The sequence below is a fragment of the Eutrema salsugineum genome, unplaced genomic scaffold (genome assembly GCF_000478725.1).
Source record: "Eutrema salsugineum unplaced genomic scaffold, Eutsalg1_0 scaffold_22, whole genome shotgun sequence".
Classification (NCBI taxonomy): Eukaryota; Viridiplantae; Streptophyta; class Magnoliopsida; order Brassicales; family Brassicaceae; genus Eutrema; species Eutrema salsugineum.
This window is the reverse complement of record NW_006256812.1, coordinates 272,459-292,948: the sequence shown is the minus strand read 5'-3', so window position 1 is coordinate 292,948 and position 20,490 is coordinate 272,459. Positions and strand designations below refer to the sequence as shown.

General features: G+C 39.1%; 8 protein-coding genes across 8 annotated transcripts; 5 read left to right on the top strand and 3 right to left on the bottom strand.

Annotated features, from left to right (window-relative positions):
- The first annotated feature begins 132 nt into the window (after positions 1 to 132).
- Positions 133 to 2,537, top strand: LOC18015609 (4-hydroxy-tetrahydrodipicolinate reductase 1, chloroplastic). Its single transcript, XM_006397514.2, has 9 exons — positions 133 to 255; positions 365 to 578; positions 807 to 1,044; positions 1,262 to 1,395; positions 1,498 to 1,572; positions 1,654 to 1,755; positions 1,848 to 1,957; positions 2,065 to 2,152; positions 2,271 to 2,537. The coding sequence occupies exons 1-9, from the start codon at positions 242 to 244 to the stop codon at positions 2,337 to 2,339; spliced, it is 1,044 nt and encodes a 347-aa protein (XP_006397577.2). The 5' UTR covers positions 133 to 241; the 3' UTR covers positions 2,340 to 2,537.
- A 308-nt stretch (positions 2,538 to 2,845) lies between these two features.
- On the top strand, positions 2,846 to 4,654 carry LOC18015607 (transcription termination factor MTERF4, chloroplastic). The gene has a single exon (XM_006397512.2). It carries the CDS (start codon positions 2,942 to 2,944, stop codon positions 4,481 to 4,483), a length of 1,542 nt encoding a protein of 513 aa, XP_006397575.1. The 5' UTR covers positions 2,846 to 2,941; the 3' UTR covers positions 4,484 to 4,654.
- Positions 4,655 to 4,708: 54 nt separating this feature from the next.
- Positions 4,709 to 5,273, bottom strand: LOC18015608. The gene has a single exon (XM_006397513.2). The coding sequence runs from the start codon at positions 5,168 to 5,170 to the stop codon at positions 4,889 to 4,891; it is 282 nt and encodes a 93-aa protein (XP_006397576.1). The 5' UTR covers positions 5,171 to 5,273; the 3' UTR covers positions 4,709 to 4,888.
- Positions 5,274 to 7,081: 1,808 nt separating this feature from the next.
- On the bottom strand, positions 7,082 to 7,967 carry LOC18015606 (late embryogenesis abundant protein At1g64065). Its single transcript, XM_006397511.2, has one exon. The coding sequence runs from the start codon at positions 7,798 to 7,800 to the stop codon at positions 7,186 to 7,188; it is 615 nt and encodes a 204-aa protein (XP_006397574.1). The 5' UTR covers positions 7,801 to 7,967; the 3' UTR covers positions 7,082 to 7,185.
- A 516-nt stretch (positions 7,968 to 8,483) lies between these two features.
- LOC18015605 lies at positions 8,484 to 10,540 on the bottom strand. Its single transcript, XM_006397510.2, has one exon. It carries the CDS (start codon positions 10,509 to 10,511, stop codon positions 8,625 to 8,627), a length of 1,887 nt encoding a protein of 628 aa, XP_006397573.1. The 5' UTR covers positions 10,512 to 10,540; the 3' UTR covers positions 8,484 to 8,624.
- A 290-nt stretch (positions 10,541 to 10,830) lies between these two features.
- LOC18015604 (inositol 1,3,4-trisphosphate 5/6-kinase 4) lies at positions 10,831 to 14,318 on the top strand. The gene is made up of 12 exons (XM_006397509.2): positions 10,831 to 11,007; positions 11,354 to 11,389; positions 11,525 to 11,708; positions 11,967 to 12,052; positions 12,284 to 12,352; positions 12,518 to 12,723; positions 12,858 to 13,008; positions 13,178 to 13,291; positions 13,389 to 13,451; positions 13,546 to 13,691; positions 13,770 to 13,899; positions 14,004 to 14,318. The coding sequence occupies exons 1-12, from the start codon at positions 10,870 to 10,872 to the stop codon at positions 14,163 to 14,165; spliced, it is 1,485 nt and encodes a 494-aa protein (XP_006397572.1). The 5' UTR covers positions 10,831 to 10,869; the 3' UTR covers positions 14,166 to 14,318.
- A 40-nt stretch (positions 14,319 to 14,358) lies between these two features.
- On the top strand, positions 14,359 to 17,480 carry LOC18015603 (la-related protein 6B). Its single transcript, XM_006397507.2, has 10 exons — positions 14,359 to 15,131; positions 15,290 to 15,371; positions 15,531 to 15,625; positions 15,718 to 15,789; positions 15,934 to 16,013; positions 16,105 to 16,204; positions 16,295 to 16,342; positions 16,432 to 16,500; positions 16,614 to 16,775; positions 16,850 to 17,480. The coding sequence occupies exons 1-10, from the start codon at positions 14,550 to 14,552 to the stop codon at positions 17,156 to 17,158; spliced, it is 1,599 nt and encodes a 532-aa protein (XP_006397570.1). The 5' UTR covers positions 14,359 to 14,549; the 3' UTR covers positions 17,159 to 17,480.
- Positions 17,481 to 17,862: 382 nt separating this feature from the next.
- Positions 17,863 to 20,261, top strand: LOC18015602 (outer envelope pore protein 37, chloroplastic). The gene is made up of 6 exons (XM_006397506.2): positions 17,863 to 18,382; positions 18,913 to 18,999; positions 19,177 to 19,356; positions 19,505 to 19,599; positions 19,724 to 19,844; positions 20,017 to 20,261. Exons 1-6 carry the CDS (start codon positions 17,975 to 17,977, stop codon positions 20,146 to 20,148), a joined length of 1,023 nt encoding a protein of 340 aa, XP_006397569.1. The 5' UTR covers positions 17,863 to 17,974; the 3' UTR covers positions 20,149 to 20,261.
- Positions 20,262 to 20,490: the final 229 nt, after the last annotated feature.

Here is a 20,490-nt window from a genome sequence, read left to right as displayed (position 1 = left end):
AGCTTCCTCTTATCGGTTAAAGGGGTCCCGGTTTAGCCATCTAATTAGTTATGGTCTTGTTGAATCCACTAGTTTGGTTTAGAGATTTCCGGTTTGACGAGAATGGATAAACTAAACCCTAAATCCCAATCTCTCGCCTGCCGGAATTTTCAGACCAAAAAAAGTGAAAGATTTTGACTTTTTTATCTGTCGCAACCAAGAACAAAACTTTCGGAGAAGAAAATCGTTGAATCAATAGGATATGGCAACGAGCGGGTAGTGTTTTAAATTGTGATTTGACATTGGAAGCTCCGATTGGCTTTGATTGATGGAAATGATGTTACTTCTTAAAAGAATTCACTGAAATAAATGTTTTTGATCGCAGGCTAATGGCGTCTTCAAGTGTGTTTCTTCATCGCCCAGGAAACTCGCGTCTCGCATTTGCTTCTAGAACGAATCAGACGGTAGGAAAAGACCGAGTTAGTTTCCTCAACATGGGGACACGTCGTCTTCCGGTGGTGTTATCAATGACGGCGACGGCGGATTCCGGCGAGGAGGCCGGGAAGTCCGTTTTTCCTGGAAGTGGCATATCCATCATGGTATTGATCATCTGATTCTTTCCATTGAGAGTTGTGAGTTTTGCATCATTGTTTTTTTTCTAAGTTTTGTGTGATGATTGTGATTTCCTGGAGATAAGATGCATGTAGTTAGAAATGTTGAAAACTTCCAAGTTTGTGCCTTTTCTTCGATCAATTGAAGCAGTTTGGGAGATCAAGTTAACAGTTTGAATTCGGGAATGTTGGGTTACCCATTTTCATGTACTACAGGTGAATGGATGCAGTGGCAAAATGGGGAAAGCTGTAATCAAAGCAGCAGACGCTGCAGGAGTAAATATACTTCCCACATCGTTTGGATCTGCAGCTGAGGCTGGCCAGAAAGTCGAGGTCTGTGGAAAGGAGATTACTGTTCACGGTCCTACTGAAAGAGAAAAAGTTCTTTCTTCAGTGTTTGAGAAGCACCCGGAGCTAATTGTTGTCGATTACACAATCCCCTCTGCAGTAAATGGTAACTCCTTAGTCTCCCATTTCTACCACCAAAGAGACACTGTTGTGTTCTTGATTTGTTGATTTGTTCTTGAATCTTGGTCTTGGGAACATTCCTTGTGATCCCTGATTGGGTTAGTTTAGAATTTGTGTAAGTGCAACACCATCTGCTAGAATTTGTTATGGTCTGTTAATAGTTTGATCAAGTTTGGGATATTTTTTTTTCCCGCAAAATGTAGATAATGCGGAGCTGTATAGCAAAGTAGGTGTCCCTTTCGTCATGGGAACAACTGGTGGAGACAGGAACAAATTGTATGAAACTGTTGAAGATGCAAAGATTTATGCTGTGATTTCCCCACAGATGGGTAAACAAGTATGTATACTCGGATGCTTCTGTTAATAATTAGTATTTCTGCATGTAAGTTTGGATCTTTAAACCTTTCGCTCATATCTGTGTGCTTTGTCGGTCAATTAGGTTGTTGCCTTTCTTGCAGCCATGGAGATCATGGCTGAGCAGTTTCCGGGAGCCTTTTCTGGTTATTCCTTGGAGGTACATGTAACTGCATTTTTTTTCTCTGTTAGTCTTATATTGCTTCTTGCTACGTGTAATCAACCGCCTATTGATATGTAGGTGATGGAGTCTCATCAAGCTAGCAAATTGGACGCATCCGGAACAGCAAAAGCTGTTATTTCTTGCTTCCAGGAACTTGGTGTTTCTTACGACATGGATCAGGTGCATTCGTCGTCCTTTATCCTTTACATCTCGGCAACAATTTATTCATTTCTCGGAATATGAATTCTCTGTGTATTCAACTTCTGTGGTAGATACAATTGATTCGGGATCCAAAACAGCAAGTCGAGATGGTGGGTGTTCCGGAAGAACACGTCTCTGGCCATGCTTTCCATCTTTATCACTTGACATCACCCGATGAAACGTAATGCAATATCCATGACATTCTGTATACTTCATTCTTATTTATGTCTCTATTGTAGAAGTGTTCTGTTCAAGAATTAGCTCTGTTTTCTTTGTCTTTCTTTGCAGTGTCTCCTTCGAGTTCCAGCACAATGTCTGTGGCCGATCAATATATGCTGAGGGTACTATAGATGCCGTGCTTTTCCTTGCCAAAAAGGTTCTAAAGCTTATGCCTTTTTGCTCACATTGATATTTGCGAAGTTGAATCTCAGCTTTCCCTGAGCCTATCTCTATAACGATGCTAATTGTTGTTTTAATACTTTTGTGAAATGCAGATTCGATTGAAAGCAGGCCAGCGAATCTACAACATGATCGATGTTTTGAGAGAGGGAAACATGCGTTGAGCTTCCTGGTTTGTCGGTGCGTTGACCAAACCGTGGTCCTAGAAGAGTTGAGATAGATTGACCAAATCATCAGCTATGAACATTCGATGTTTGTTTCTCGCTGCTTGTGTCTTTAGGACTGGCTTGTGAAACTACCAGGGTTGTTTACAATTGCAACTGGTGTTTTGTAGGCTCTCCTTTGGTATATACATGAACTTACCAAAGTCACTTGTTCTTCTTGTTGGATCATTAAGTCTTTGTAGATAAAAAATTCTCAAAAAAAATTCTGAACAACGATCTCAGGATCAGGGGAGTAGAGAATATATCAGCATCATCATCAACAAAATAATCGAATTTATATTTATCTTTTTAATGGAGCAGATTTATCAACAGTAATTGTTTTTTTTTCAATTGTAAAAGAGCAGAGGTTAAAAATCTCAACTTTTTTACCTATGAACTGCTCTAATCTCTCTCTAGAGTTAGGTCTTCTCTCTCTCTTCACTCTCTAGTCGAATCGCAAAGCCCCTACAAACGAGAAAGAGAGAACTTTTCAATTTGCCCGTTTGTTTTTTTTTGGCCGAGTCGTAATCTTCGTCGACACCAATCTTCTGGGTTTCTCGAGAATGAGCTATCTTCTTCCCAGGAGGAACAAGTTCTTATCTTTGATCAGAAGACACAACCTAATCCTTCCGTTTATTTCCCCTGAAACTAAAACCCTGATAAACCCAGATCCTCATATCCCCCAATTTCAAAGCAACCCTTCTTCTGTTTTCCGGATTTCTCAATATGCAACCCAATCTTCCAAGTTCCCAGAGTACGAGATGCCCACCGTCACATGGGGAGTCATACAAGGGAAGAAAGAAAAGCTCGTGAATCGCGTAAAAATCTGCGATTATCTCAAGGGATTGGGCATAATCACCGATGAATTGGAGAGTATCGAGCTGCCTTCCACCATTGAAGTCATGTGCGAGCGTGTTGAGTTCTTACAGAAGCTAGGATTAACAATAGACGACATAAATGAGTATCCTTTGATGTTAGGCTGCAGTGTGCGTAAGAATCTGATCCCTGTCTTGGCTTACTTAGAGAAAATCGGAATCTCCAGATCGAAATTAGGAGAATTTGTTAAGAACTATCCGCAGGTTCTCCACGCAAGTGTGGTCGTTGAGCTTGCCCCTGTGGTCAAGTTTCTCCGAGGGCTCGATGTGGAGAAGCAAGATCTGGGCTATGTCCTGATGAAGTATCCAGAGCTGTTAGGGTTTAAGCTCGAAGGCACGATGAGCACATCGGTTGCTTATCTGGTAAGCATTGGTGTGAGTCCTAGGGACATTGGTCCAATGGTGACTCAGTATCCTTACCTTTTGGGAATGAGAGTTGGAACCATGATCAAACCTCTCGTAGAGTATCTGATTTCCATCGGTTTGCCGAAGAAAATAGTGGCTAGGATGCTAGAGAAACGTGCATATATCATTGGATACAATCTCGAGGAGACTGTTAAACCAAATGTAGATTGCTTGATTAGTTTTGGCATCAAGAAGGAGCTACTAGCTTTGGTTATAGCACAGTATCCTCAAATTCTCGGTTTACCAGTAAAGGCCAAGATGTCTACACAACATTATTTCTTTAGTTTGAAACTCAAGATTGATCCTGAAGGATTTGCTCGTGTTGTTGAGAAAATGCCACAGGTTTTAAGCCTTAAGCAGAACGTGATAATGAAACCCGTTGAGTTTCTCTTGGGACGAGCGTTTCAGCTCGAAGACATTGCGAAGATGGTTGTGAGATGTCCTCAGATCCTTTGTTCCAGAGTCGAACTCATGAAGAATAGCTACTACTTTTACAAGACCGAGATGTGTAGACCGATGAAAGAACTCGTGGAGTATCCTGAGTATTTTACTTATAGCTTGGAGTCGAGAATCAAACCGAGGTACCAGAAGCTACAGAGCAAAGGAATTAGGAGTTCGTTGAACTGGTTCCTCAATTGCAGCGACCAAAGATTTGAGGAAAGGTTGGAAGGAAACTTTATCGATCCAGATACTGAAGGTCCAGTGTTCGACATGGGTGGGAAATTAGACATGCCTGGTGGTCGTGGTGGTGGGATTGTGTCTGATGATGAGGAAGATGATGAAAGTGACGATGAAGTTCTCTATAGACGCACTGTCACTTTGTAGAATTAATCAAAAGTTGTTAGCTTTGTCAAGCTCTTATACTCTCTTGTTGTTTTACTGGACTAGAGTTTGTGGAAACGTATTGTCTTCTTTGTTCTCAGGCATGTGGTCAAATGTGGATTAGATCAACAAGAATACTCTGGCAAGAGTATATTGGGTTGGAATTATAGTTATTTCGACGTTTGGCCCTTACAATTTTTCATTTTCTTGTTTAAGACCCAACTAATATACATATCCACAACAAACCCAAACTGTAACTTCACGTACATATGTGTTTCGACATCAAAAAGAATCACAAAAGGAATATCTACATGATTTTCCCACGAAATATCACACACCTTTGTAATTTTAAATCAAACCAAAACACAAAACAAAATGCAATTTTCCTATTTTCTTGAATCGATAAAATTATTGACCTGAGATGCAAGAAAACAAACGATGGCTCTTGTATCTGACGAGCTGGCCTTCCCGTGGCGGAGAATAACCTTTCTCCGGAGCTACGCCGGCTCTTTTTGTTTCCCGGCTTGATATCGATGAGAAATCTCCGATAGACCAGCGACGGCGATGGTGACCGTCGACGTTTATTTCGTAAGACTCACGGGTCGAGGCGGAGGAGGAGAGACACTCGTAACGACGGCGAGTTAGGTTCTTCTTCACGGCCTTAAACGCCATTGGTATTAAACCATCCATTGATGGTGGTGGATGGTTTTTTTTTTTTGTTTTTGTTTTTGTGTTCTCTCTCTCTCTTCTTTCTTTCTCTTTCTCTGATGGATCTTTTGAGTCAAGAAACGTTTTTTTTGTATATGTATTGGTTTTGGGTTTGGTGATTAGTTACCTTCCAGTTTTCTTCTTTTATATATTTCTTTCTTTATACAAGAAATATAAACCTTTTTAGAAAAGTTGGGTCTTTTATATTACGTTTGGAATTCCACAGCTACAAAAAAAACAATATATGAATTATGATAACAATGTTCTGGATTAACAATGTTTGAATCTTCATTTGAGATTCACCACTTTTTATATTTGAGATCAAAATGTTCTGGATTAACAATGTTTAAATGACAAAATGATACTCTTATTTCGTTAACGAGAAACAGATGATTAAGAACAAACTTAAAACGGTAAATCATGAACGTTTTACTGCATATGCATACTTACATATATAAAAAAGGGCTTGTGATCGAGACCTTACAAAAGTCCAACCCGTAACGTCCTTTTAAAAATGATTTAATTGTTGGACACGTTATCCTTCATCCGATCTTTGACTCGGTGTTTGTGTATAGCCTAAAAACCACAAAATAATATTAGTTAAACATTTTTTTGTGAGACTTTTCTGTTTGTTTGTTTAGTGTAGGTTTTTTTTTTCCTGACTATAACATCTCACAATATCCACAAGTCGAAGAGCGGGAGCTGTATTTCCTAGTCGACAAGAAATGAGTAAGTTCGCCCTCTGATGATCGAGTGACTTTACATGTGTTCATCAACTTCCAACAAAGACGATGTTAATCTCCGATAAATTTAACCCACTAAAATATTATTTGTTTGGTAGATTCCAAATTTATGAGTTGTTTAATACTAAGATATAACTGAGTCCCGTTTACATATATAAATCCATGTACGATTAGTTCAATTTGTTGAAAATGTGTAGTTACTTGTTTCATTGCTATCCGACCGAATTCATATGTATTTTTGAAAACCGAAGTCAAGATTATTTGAATAATGAAATTTTATTGCATGTTTGAATTTGTTTTCTTTTTTTGTGTGTGTGTGTGGATCTGATATCAATGCTATTATTAGAGAATGCTCATTAAACCCGAAATGTTCCTTTCTTTAGAAAAGGTTTCGAAGATCGTCGCGCAAAAACTAACGTAACGTATGATGCGAATTTGAGATGTACAAAAAAAAAAAAAAAAAAATTTGAGATGTACATATAGCGATGGAAAGTAAAGTATTGATACTTAAATCATTGTTGTTATAATTTGTTTCAAGTCACAACATCAAAGATGCTCTTTCACTGAAACCTCACAAAAGAAGTTAAAAATACAAAATAAAATAAAATTAAAAACTAAAGACGGTTGCGTCCTCGGAGAGTGATAGATGCAAAGACGTAAATTAGTAAAAAATTAAAAAGTTTAAATAAGAGTGACGACAAAGCTAATGATGCTTCTTAAGCTAACAAACACAAACTATATTGAATTATTCAAAAACAGCATTGTTACTTCAAGACGGATATTTTTTTATAAAAAAATACCAACTTCTTTTTTTTTTTTTTGACAACAAAAAATACCAACTTCTCAACATCTAGTTTTGTTTGTGAACTCTAAAATACAAGAGCAAAAGTTTTGCCAGTAATTTGTTTTCGCAAAAGAAAACAAAGGTTTTTGCATGTAAAACATTCCAATTTTTACTTAAATAATCCTAGTTCAACCGTGATATCGTAATAGAAACAAACACTTGTGAATTTTATTGTGACAAAATGTATATACTGATTGTAAATCAATTTTTAATGTTGGCTCTTTAACTATCAAGTTACAGACTAGAGTCTATACTATAACCAGTTGCTATTATAAAATTAAACATCTTATTATTTTCAATATCCACTTATAGACATCTTAATACAACTAAAGAAAAAGTTAAAAAAAAAAGTTAAAAAGAAAAATCAAGTTACCCCAAAAAAGGTATGGAAAATCTAAGCCAAGAGAGTTTCATTTACACCACAAACGTTGAATCACTTCATCTATCAGATTAAGATACATCAAACACTTCAACTTAACTGTTGTCTTGTTCAAAGCCTCCAAGTGTACTTCACCTCTCAGTTTAGCTCCGATCTTGAGGATAATCAACCCTCTCTTTATATCGTTCTTCAATGATACCTGATTCTCTATATAACTCACTTCTGTCCTAACCTCTGTTTTTATGGCACTATATGAAGCCACTCGTTGTCCATTAATCTTCACTTCACCAACAACACGACCGTTGTACAAGATATCTCCTTTACTAGTGGGAAACTCAAAGAACCCGAAATTCGGATTCTCAATTCTAATTTGCATAGCCAGTGTTGCGTTGAAATAAGGCTTTGATGATGTATCGTTGTACCTGAGGTTACTTAGAGCCACTGATGTCAGGCTTGCTTTAGGTGGCTTGGCTATGAAATAGAAACCGATGCTGATGAAGATGCAGAGCAGAATGCAAAGCCCTGCAAGAGTAAAGATGATGATTTTACCGGTGATATCACTCTGTTTCGGTTGGTGAATTGCGCAAGCTTCATCAACATCTTTGCTCTTTTTTCCATATGTTGTCTTGATGGCATAGCCTGACATACTTCCTCGAGATGGTTATAACTGATAGAACTTCAGTATTGTTATGAGGAACTAGATGATAACAAGAATGGGAAGACTATATAGATACATAGATATATACTATCGCATCAATCAACAAAACCAATTCCAAAAAGAAATGTTTTAATATGTGGAAAATAGCAAGTATGAATAAGCTCTTGATCAGCATGACATTAAAAGATGATGTGTGGTTTCCGAAATAAGTAAGAGATGCTTAGAAGAATCTTTTGAGCTTTGTTTCACCTTAAAGACTTGGCCTTTTTAATTTCCAAGACCTGGAGCAAGGGAAAGGTATCATGAAAAGTTTGAAGTATAAAACTTTTATTTAAAGATACTGAAACAACAGTGCCCTTTTCTAGAAGAAACCAAAAGACAAAGATATAATCGTGTGAATTCTTCTCCTGTATTTTGAGAACCGAGAAACAGAACATTCAGTGATTTACCGAAAGACTATAGAATTTTTAATATTCTCAAAAACTTGGCCTTTTTCTAGACCTGGAGCAAAGGAAAAGTATCAGGTAAAGTGGGCATCTAACTTTCAATTAAAAGATGCTGAAACAATAACGTCCTTTTATAGAAGAATCCAAAAAAGAAGAATATAACGACGAGTGTGAATCCTTCACGTTTATGTTGAGAACTGAAGAACATAAATTTTATTGAGCTCATAAAAAAAATTGCTGTTTATAAGTGGAAAATGTGAAGAAAACAAGAGAAAAACACAACGACAGAAGGAAATTTCCTTCAGTTACCTGCTAACGTGGACCTACTTACAAAGAAACCAATGCAAAAACTAATCGTCTAGGAAGTTAATTCTTGTAACAAGCCATCCAATTTGAATCTTCAGAGCAAACCAGACCACCACCATCAGTGCTTATTGACTCTGCAGCAGAGCATGGAAGCAATTCTCTTCCTTTTCCCGGAGGAGCATCAACTTCTTTGTTATATCGCATATCAAATTCAGTATTTGTAATCTGTTGGGATTTCAGTTCAGGCCTGTGGCTATCTATTTCTTCTCTCCGTGATACTCTCACTTGTTTCCTTGACACTCTATCCCGAGAACCCATGTTGACTAAACCTCTCTGGAACTGAGATAGATCAACGGAATCAGAAGATGTGGCCAAAGAGTCAAAGTTGAAACTTGAACTGCTCGGTTCCCGTGATGAAGCGTGGCTCCTTGGTGACAATCTGGCTGACTGAAGAGTCGTTGTCAGTGATTCCAACTCTGAACCAACCTCAAGTTTCTTTTGGATTTCAGCTGGGGAACTTAAGAGTCCCAAATAACTGTCGAAGCTTGAGTAGGATTCTGGTGTTTGAATTACATTCTCACTTCCTAGCGTATCAACAGATAAGGGAGACGGTTTATCTCCTTTCAAATGCTCAGAAGGATCTAGCTCACACGTAGGGGTAGTGTCAAATGCTGAACCCTCACAGGATGAAAGTTGCATAAATCTCCTGAACCGAGAACGCTCATTAGGAGAAAGCGAAGAACTGATCCTTCTCATCGTCTCTTTACATATATTCATGGGTGAATGACTTCTGCCACTACTAATATTGCACAAATCTGAATAAGTACTACGATCTGATAGTGGCGAAGGACTCTCATGGCCAACACACTCAACATTTTGCTGAATCTGAAAGAAACCATCATCATATTTTTCGTTCTCATGTTCGTTCTCCTCATCACAAGGAGATAAAAGCCACTGAACTGACGCATCGGCAGGTAAAGGCATCATAGAGATGTTATTGAAACTTCCACTTTTACCAAAATCTCCTTCATCAAATTCATCAGAATCATTCAGTATCTTTCCCTTACCAACCTCGAAACCATTTTCACCCACAGTGAGTATTCCTTTAGGCTTGCACTTCCTCTTATCACTAACACCTGAGAGTAAATGCCCAGCAGCATAACAAGCTTGTGATTGAGCTGATATTGACAAATTCATAGACGATCCACACTGTATCTCTGGAGATACTGATGCTTGAACCGGTGGTGTCCTGTCTTGATAACTGCTGTTACTGTTGCCTAATCTACCATCATCTATAACTTCACCATTGCTTCTACAAATCACATCAGATCCTGTTCCTACTTTAGACACAGGAGTAACAATCTGTGCAATACTATCATCTACTCTAATCGTAGTTTGACGATCTTTTAGCTTAACCTCTCTAGAAACAGAAGATTGCTTCCTCAAAACCGAACCTTTCTTCGGTTTTATGGTAATCTTACCAGCGGGTCTCAGTCCAGATGCAGGGTTTGACTTACATCTCTGAGACTTGTGCAAATTGGGTTTCACAGCAACAGTGGATTTCAGCTTAGTCTCCTCCAGAGACTTTGGTTTCTTTCTAATTAAGGGTTTACTCACTACTGGAGCAGATTTGGGGGTTTTAGCCACAGATTTAACAGGTTTACTACTACTACCACCATGAGGAAAAACTCCCAAGGAAGAAGAAGTGGAAGAAGACGATGAGAAAGAATGAGAGAGCAAGAACCTGTGAGAACCGTTGGAGGCTTCACCGGAAGTTGACCCAGAACCACTGCCATTGCTACAACTGCTACTTCCAGAGCTTCTTGTACTAAGACCTCTCAAAGGATTCACCGGAAGTAGCTCCCTTTTTAGAATGTTCTCCTTCTTCGCCGGCGGCTGAGGGAATTTCTTCGTTTGGCCATTTGAGGAAGACGTGACCCTGTTCATTTTCCAAACATTTGACCAAAAGCCCTAAAATCTCTTCTCTTTGCCGTTGTGTCTCAGTCTCAAACTTCCCGATCTAATTTTTGAAAACGAATTTTGTTTTTTTTTGGCGGAGGAGGCGTAGAGAAAGACAACAACATTGATAAATGAAAAAGATCGAAACTTTGACGGATGCTTGCTTTTGTCTTTTTCTTCATTACCGAGTATACCCTCAACTTTGATGGCGTCCTTCGACGACAATAAAGGGTAAATCGGTCAGTTCTGTAAAGAAAAACACTTTGTTCGATCGCATTCAACGGCTAATCGCCACCGTATTGTTTATTCTTCTCTCTTTTTTTCTTTCTTCTTACAGTGGAGAGAGATGGAAAACAGAACGATGAAAGCGATTCTACTTGACGAATCTGTGCTCTTCAATCCCGTGAGTGAGGATTCGACGCCGCGACTTCGAGAATCAGTGCCGTCTCTTCTCCGGCTGCTTCGTTATTCCATGATCCGAACGGTAATAACGATTGATTGAATAGATATCTCAATTTTAATATATGATTCTTTCTGCATTGCATTTATCTGCGAGTAAAAGCTTGCATGCGAGAATTCTGGATTTTTCTTCAATTACTGTCGTTCTTTTGCTATCTTAGTGGCAATGGGTTGGACTTTGATTTTTGGACTTCGCTTATGTTCTGGAATCTCTAGAGATTTAGGATCTGGATGATAAAGGACTGAATTTTAGATCGAATTGGGGAAAAATTCTGTCTGCTATTCTTCTTTTCGTGGTCACTTACCATTCAGACATTGATTTTAATTCCACTACTGTAATAAAATTTGGATCCTTTTTTGCTGTCTCGCAGGGGTTATCATATGGGCTTCATCTTCCGGAAAATAAGGTTCGGAATAACATGAGTCCACGAAAGTGATGTTTCTTCTTTGTTTTAAGCAAAGATGTTTGTTCAAGTCAAATCTATGCCTTGTCTAACTGTCTGACATTGTGGTGCGATTGATTCGTCTCTAATATCTTGTAGGCGGATTTACTGAGAAAAACGGCAGCTGAATACTCCATCGATTGCTTACCTTTAGAGACAAGTGTTTCCTTAACGGATGCACTCAAAGCATGGTATAATGACGGCCGTATTCTGTATGTTGCGTCAAGTAAAAAAGAAGAGATACTGCGTGAACTAAGTCCCAGCCAGATAGTTATTGTACTCGGTTAGTGATGAGAGTCAGATAAACATTTTCAAAATTTGGGCTTTCGCATATATGTCTAAGCAGTTTACTCTTCAAGTGTTTTTGACATAATTTCTAATTACAAGTATGAACTCTCACTAATAGTGGAAAAGGATAGGTTTTTAAAGTTTGCTGCATTAGTACTCCTGGCAGAAGAAAGTCATGTTATTCCTTTTGTAACTTATACTTTTATGAGGCGCTTAAATTTGCTGGACCTTTTTGGGATTCTGGATGTTGTAGAAGACGATTTATGTGAGGATCCTAACATGCTTCATATCCGTAGCCTTGAAGAGCTGCCAATGGCTATTTGCTGCATTAACAAGAAGGTACGTCTTGACGTTGGTGTTGGCTTGTGCTAGAAAACGCTTAAGTTTAGAAATATGTGTGTCTACTTGAAAAAAAGTACGAATTGTAAGCGAGAACTGATGGTGTAAAAACTATAGATGAGAGGCTTGATATTACACCTTCATTTTCTTCTTTTCCCATTTATATTGACTTTATGTCTTGCAGCGTACTAGTAATTTGATCAACCCATTTGATCTTACCTCCCAAAACAGGCAATGGGTGACGGTGCTGCAATAGTTGCTTACATCATGAAGCCATCCCGGGTAGAGGACTTTGCCAAGGTTAGAACCTGATTTAAAAATATGACTTTGAAACATTATACTTGTTGGCCTCACTGTATGCTGATCGTTTGTATGCTTTACCCTCGAGGTCAGTTTTGATTCATGAAATTACCATGGTTTATATGTAATGTTCACCGTGTTAACTTTTTTCTAATTTTCTTTTAGAGGGGTGCTTTACCCATGTATCCTTCTTCGAATGGGTTGATATTTCTACCCCTCATGTTTGAGTTCCCTCTTTCATCTCAACTCAAGCATGCTGATATCATTTTCCACAAAGCAACTGATGAAATCTTGTCCATTCAACTGAACTGCTCCGACTCAAGATCAGCTGTTGCAGTTAAATTCTCTACCGGCATGGAGGAACTGCGAAAGTAAGCTTCTTGATTCTATAACTTCAGTTTAGCACTCTGTTGTATCAGCAAGTGGCGTAAAGATACCGCAAATATGAGAAGTCTTCTTAAAAGTTCTCCGTACAGGTTTGCATAATGATATAGGGTACTTGCAGGTATATGGAAAATCAAAACTCTTATGCTGTAGTCGACCCTCTTCAACATATATATCCTGTCCTGGACCGACTCAAGATGCAACATATTCTTCTTGGATTAGAGGACCTTACCGCAGCAGGACGAAATATAAGAGGCGCTTGTTTTCTCAAGGTCTTAAAATCCTCTCATTTTTACTTACTCGTCAATCTTCTTTCTGTGTTAAATTTGACATAGTATCTCTTGAGACCAGCAAATAGTATCTCTTGAGACCTGTCCCAGCAAGTCTTTCCTCTTACTATATCATAGTATCCCATGATGCTTTTCCTTCTTACGTCTGCAGATTGACAGCTATAATGAACCGGATCTGGCTCAAAACTTGTCTAGAGCTGGACTCTCTCTTCCATGTATTGTGAAACCTCAGGTTGCCTGTGGTGTTGCTGATGCTCACAGCATGGTGAATATCTCTCAATTTCCTTCTCGTTTTTCGCACTTTCTGTTTTTCCTTCTACAGTGAAAGAAAAGATTTCCTCATATTCATGTGTTGCTCCTAGGCCATTGTCTTCCGAGTCGAGGATTTTAAGGATTTGAACACCCCTGTTCCTGCGATTATTCAAGTAAGTGATAACGTAACCTAATACCCAATTCTTGGGGAACACTACTAAATCAACATGTAAAGCATAAATAAACTTGTCAACCATTGGTTTGCAGGAGTATGTGGACCATTCATCCAGGATCTTCAAGTTTTACGTCTTGGGGGAAAAGATCTTCTACGCCGTCAAGAAATCTATCCCTAGTTCTTCCACTCTGAAGAAATCAGCCGAAGAAAACGGTCTCCGACCAATTCTCTTTGACAGGTAGATTTCATAGCACTTCCATAAAAACATATAAGCCTTCACTTGCTAAATTATTGTAACTTTGGATGTTCTCCACAGCTTAAAATCTTTACCAGTTGGCTCCGCAAACCAGGACCCGATTGATGAGATTCATATAGAACTAGTTACAGAAGCAGCTAAGTGGCTTAGAAAGAAGCTTGATCTCACAATCTTCGGATTTGACGTGGTTGTAAGTGTCATCCTATCACAAGACCTTTTCTATGTATAGCCAGGTTTCAGGCTAGACTAACTCGAGTACTTACACGCTTTGTCTCTTGCCTGAGATTTCCACAGATTCAAGAAGGAACAGGAGATCACGTGATAGTAGACTTGAACTACTTACCGTCGTTTAAAGAAGTCCCCGATAACATCGCAGTTCCTTCATTCTGGGCAGCCATCAGAAACAGGTTCGACCAACATGTTCAAGAGCATTCAATGGGAAGCTCCTCTGTCTGATTTTTGTTTTTGAATGATGAGCAGACCTGTTGCTGCTTTATGCTTACCAATAATTGTACAAACCAAAAAAATGTTATCGAATTTGTAATTTTAAGGACCAGCGAGTGAAAGTCTGTGCTGTGTCCTATTGTCGATAAGAGCAAAAAAGCGCCCATGTATAAATACAGAACAAGCGACGACCTTTGAGACCGAGAAATTCTCTCCAAACAAAAAAAGGAAGAGTCTTTTTTGGTCTCTCCCCTTCTCCGGGGGATCTGCTTGCTCTCTCTCTCTCGCCTGTAAGAAGATTCCCCAACTTCAATTTCCTCAGAGAAAAAAACCCTAATTTTGCTTGGGAATTTCTTCAATCTATCACTGTTAAAATCTCTACTTCAATCGTCATCCATGGCTGATCAGCAAACCCTAGATTCCTCTACTTCTCCTCCTCCTCCTCAGTCCGATGATCTCTCTCACTCCCACTCTACTACTCCCACTTCCTCTTCCTCAGATCCGTCGCTCTTGAGGTCTCTATCCTCTAGTCGACTCAACGCCGGAGCTCCCGAGTTCGTTCCTGGTCGAACTACTCCTCCGCTGCCGCAACCGCCGAGGATGATTATCCCGCCTTCTCCGCCGCACGGTATGCTTCATATGTACCACCACCAGCCTCCGTTCAATGTTCCGGTTCTGGGTCCTGTTCCAATTCAGCCTCACTTGGTTCCTGTTCAAAATCACCATCCTCATCGCTTTCACCATCATCATCATCAAAACCGTCATCAGAACCAGCAATATGTTCCGGTGAGGAATCACGGCCATCAAGATTACCAGCAGCGTGGCGAGCAGGAACCGGATTTAGTTGCGAAGAAGAGCGATCGGAGAGATCATAAGAGAGAATCCAAGAACGATCAGGCCACGGAAACGGGAGCCTCTGTTTCCATCGATTCTAAAACTGGTTTGCCTGAAGACACTGTCCAGAAAATTGTGAATCAGGTGAGCTTTTCTATCGATCCTTATGATTTATGAAATCTAGTCAGATTCAGATATGATACTCTTTCAGGACTGTTCTGTTATTGATCTTGTTTCTCAGTTGCAACATGAGTTTATCCCAGTTTAGTATTGAAGTTGTTGGCTATTCAATTCATTTTCAGATTGAATACTATTTTAGCGACTTGAACTTGGCCACCACAGATCACCTGATGAGATTCATTAGCAAGGATCCTGAAGGATATGGTAAGATGTCTGTTGCTAATTCATATGCATTCTATAAGTTTTACGGAGATTTTTTTTTGGGAACCTTTTGTTTTCTCTCTTTCCCATAAGAAGTGGAGCTCATTACTTTTAAGTGTAATCGTTTTGTTCCAATCCATAATACGGTTCATATGATTTCAGTGCCAATACATGTGGTTGCATCTTTCAAGAAAATTAAAACTGTCATTAGTGGTAATTCTCAGCTTGCCACTGTGCTACAGAATTCTGCAAAGCTGGTGAGTTTTTTTTTCTATGCTGTTGCATATTTCTCCTGGTGATGCCATCATTCAAAAAAAGAATGTCTTCTAACGTTTGAGTCATCTAACAGGTTGTTAGTGAAGATGGAAAGAAAGTAAGACGTGTAAATCCAATTACCGAGGCTGCTATAGAAGAACTCCAGGTATTTATTTTCGAGTTATGATTGAAGTCATTCCTGCTTTAATTACACGTGGTTCTTGTACTATTTTAATACTTCTGTATACTGATTTCTAAGGTTATGAAAAAATGAATTGTGTTGATTTTCTAATAAGTTTATCATATCCAGTCTCGTATAGTTATTGCTGAGAATCTACCTGAGGACCATTGCTACCAAAATCTGATGAAGATTTTCTCAACTGTTGGAAGGTACTAATGTTACAAAACCTTGAATTACTTAATGTTATTTCTGAATCAACCACTACTGCTAGGTTTCTTAAACTATTTTGTTATTTGTCAGCGTGAAGAACATCCGTACCTGCCAGCCACAAAACACTGGGAGTGGTGGTCCACCAGCAGCAAGATCAGCCAAAAGCGATGGTACGCTTTTCAGTAACAAGGTAACTAGATTGATCCATGCGTTTTTGTTTTTTCGTCTTTCATGGATTAACAAGACGCGGAATTGATGTTTCTTTTACATGTTCTTATAGGTCCATGCTTTTGTCGAGTACGAGCTAGTTGAGCTAGCCGAGAAAGCAGTAAAGCCTCAGATTACTCAGATTTTCAGTCTATGCATTCATACCGTCATGTGCTGATGTGATAAACTGAAGGCATGTTACTTGTACAGGTTGCTGAACTAAGTGAAGCAGGAAACTGGAGGAGCGGTCTTAAGGTCCGTTTGATGCTAAAACATCAGGTATTTGACTTAAAATTTGACAATACCTATATCTTGACAGTTTCCGAACATTCTGTGAACATTTTGCCTTCCACAACAATCGGTTTTATGTAAATTGTTATTCTATCATACAGACAAAGGAACCAAAACAGGGTCAAGGACGAGGAAGAAAAGGAAACGATGTAGAAGTAGAACATGAGGAAGATGATGCCACAACATCCGAGCAGCAGCCGACTGAGAAACAATCTGAAGAGTGTTCTGGGGAATGGGATACAAATGTGCAAGAGCAGGCAATAGTAAGTAACACCAAATACTTCCCTGGGTCTGCATTGTTCTTCATGGATGATTCTTTAACTTAACCACATAACAGGGAGAGGAGCAAGGGAATGAGAAAGCGGTTGGGCAGAGAAAAGGGCGTAACCGAGGTAGGGGAAAGGGACGGGGACGAGGTCAACCACACCAGAACCAAAACAACAATGGGCGGGGGAATAATCAGCATCATAATCACAATCAACATCAACATCATCATCAGGTGGGAACACCACCTTCTAACAATCCAATGAACAACATGGAGCAACAAGGCATGGGGAAGCAGCAACCGCCAGGACCACGAATGCCTGATGGGACCAGAGGATTCTCGATGGGAAGGGGAAAGCCAGTCATGGTTCAGGCAGACTGATCCAGGGCTGTTTGCAAAGAGGTGATTTGGAGTTGTGAAGGTTCCACAAAAGAGAGAGAAAAAGAAGAGAGAGAGAGAGAGAGAGAGAGAGAGAGAGAGAGAGAGAGAGAGAGAGAGAGCTTTTATCCTTCCCATGGGGAATGGGTTAGTTTTGCAGACTTTTTATATTTGTCTTACTTGAAAGTACATCTTGAGTCTTCTATTTACCTTACGAAAACAAAGCAAACAGCCTTTTCCTTACAAGAAGAGACAATATAGTGTTGAGTGTAATGAAAAGCCAAATTTCAAAAACGCTTTTATAATGAAATAATGACATTCCTTTCTTGTCACTAATTTTAGTTGAACAGAAAAAAAAGTCATCGTAGTAGTTCATTACCTTTTTACACAGCCAAGAAAATGAATATTAAAAACGAAATCAATACAGTGAATTTACATTGGTATTCCATGTTATTTGATGTTTTTTTAAAAAAAAAAGTTTGACCCAAAAAAAAAACGCGCCACAGTAATATTCGACGATTTTGCAAATCACACAATAAAAAGAGAACTACATATCTACCTAATTAACACTAAAAAAATGCCATTTAAATCACACGGCCAAAATTAATTATACAAAAGGTAGCTCGTAATTAAACTAGAATAAGGGAGTTGAAAATAAAATAATAATAAGAAAAAAGAAAAAAGAGAAGTTAGTCGTGAGTATCAAACATCTCCGCCTAAGAAAAACAACAACCGTCCGTTTCATACTCTTCTCTTACGCACTTGAATCTCTCGTGTTGGCGACTTTGCGATAGATTCTCCCAAACCAAATCCACTTCAATGGCGGATCCATCTCCTCAGAACCCTACCCTCATCACTTCCCCTCCTCCTCCTCCTTCGCCGACCCCTTTATCGGGAACCTCGGAACTACCGCCACCGTCTCCGCCGCCTTGCTCCGTTTTTCCCTTTCTCAAGGGTGTTAACAGACCTAAACTCCGCGTAACATCTGAATTCGACAGCGATAGTCTCCTCTTCTTAAACAAAGTGTCTTGTAAGCTTTTCGACAACCTCGCGAAGCTAAAGCTGTCGTTTCAGAACAACTCCCAGCGCGAGGTTTCCCAGCCACAGCTCTCTCTCACTTCCAAACACCTCTCCGTTCTCTATGATCTCGAGGAGAAGAACACTTTCATCAAAAGCACTGTCGATGTTTCCCCTCGCCTTCAGCTCCGAGCTCTTCATAATGTCAAGGCATATCTCTACACCTTTGGGAATTTAAAAATTGATTTTTTTTTTTTTTTGGGTCTACTTCTTCCCCATTATCACGCTTCGATTCGAATTGGGCACATATAAGACCTAACACCCCTTTTGGATCTTTATTGAACAAACATAAAAAACACTTCTTTTGAACTATATATTAGCTATGTGGCTAAACTGACGAATTGGTCGTTTATATGAGAATATGACAATCTATGGAACACAGCAGTTTCTGTGCTTGATTGTGAATTTATGTTTCATTGAAGGGTGTTGATAGGATTTATAGTACCTGTACCTCGTATCATTGATTCTGGTTTCCTTTCCTACTTTGCATCTCGCATTGATAGAATCTGATTGTTTCTGAGTGGGACGAATTATCTATCAGCACATTTGAGAGCTGTGCAACTTACTCTCTGTAGCTATAAGCTTGTATGCTTATTTCGTTCAGTCCTTGATTATGTTGGTTGTTACTATGTATTTATCGATTTACTAGTGTCATTGATGTTAGGCCTTTTCACTTGCAGGCACAACAAGGAGAGGTTGCAATGGAGGCAAATCTGGCTGAACCTGGCTATTCTCTCGAGCTTTCATCACCTGTCCCTATTGGTTACGTGAGTTCTCCTTCTCCATCTCTTACTTTGGTGTGTGCATATTCTTGCATCTGCGGTCGTTTGCTTCATCAATTTACCAAGGAATTGTTTTCTTGCTTGGTTGTGACTACTTTGCTACTTGTTTCCCTTAAACTCTTCTTATTTTATTAATGCTCGGCGACGTTTCTCTTCCTGCAGCCAAGAGCGACTCTGAAATTCCCACTTGGCGAAGTTTCGATACAAGAAAAACAAGAGGAGGAGGAGGAGAAAAGCAACAGAATTTTATCTGTTAACGGGATCCTCAAACGTAAAGTCATGAATGGTGTTTGTACCGCTCTATACACAGATGAAGAGTTGAGACTGAGATATGCTTATAAGGTCTGGACTTTAACGAAATTCCTTCTCCGCTTTTTGTGTTATTATATACAATTGACTTGTAGAAGGTACACATGTAAGAGAATATCCTTCCTCGCCATTTTTTGGATGTGACATCAAAGCTTTACTCTTCTTTTTTTTTTTCATACAGGATGATGCCTTGTCTTTCATACCGAGCATTTCCCTTCCTTCCAATGCTGCCTCATTTGCATTCAAGCGTCGGTTTAGCCCTTCAGATAAGTTGAGGTTAGTGGCTTCATTGTGTCATTTCCTCTCTCGCTCTCTCACTTCATAGAACCATCTCACCTGCTACGTTAGTTCCATGTATTGACTTTGTGAAAGTATAATACTATGATGATCTACTATGCAGCTACTGGTACAACTTTGATTCAAACATGTGGAGTGCTGTGTACAAACGCACATATGGTAAAGACTACAAATTCAAAGCTGGCTATGATTCTGATGTACGCCTCGGCTGGGCATCTCTTTGGGTAAAGCATCAAACTTTAGTTTTCATTTCTCTCTTCTCTTATCAGCGAAATCCTTTTTTCTTGCTTAAGCCCCAACCGACTCATATGATCATGATGCATGGCATATAGAACATTCACTCAAAAGCGATTATAGCACAACTGAAACTCGAGGGTTAACTCGGTTATTGTGCAGGTCGGAGATGAAGCTGGAAAAGTAAAAACGACGCCGATGAAGATGAAAGTGCAGTTCATGCTTCAGGTTCCACAAGATGACATCAAAACCTCAGTCTTGATGTTCCGAGTCAAGAAAAGATGGGACTTTTGATGGAATCTTTAATCAATCTCATTTACACTTCCGTAATCTCTCTGTAATACAAAACAGTTGTTCCTCCTTTCTTAAGCTCCTTCTTTTCACTCATTATGTATCGATCTTTTTTAGTTCCTTTTGCAAAACAGAGACCGAAGAAGAATGATTAGAGAGAATAATCTTCTTATTGCTACTGTATTTCTTTTAGGTTCCTCAAATGATTTCTTCAAACAGAGGCATGTTGACACGTGTGAAACTATATAATTTTTTTTCTCGAATATAATAAAAAGTTACATTGCTTTAAGGTTTTTTTTTTTAACTGAGAACAGAAAGTCAATTTTAGCCACTAATATTAATTCA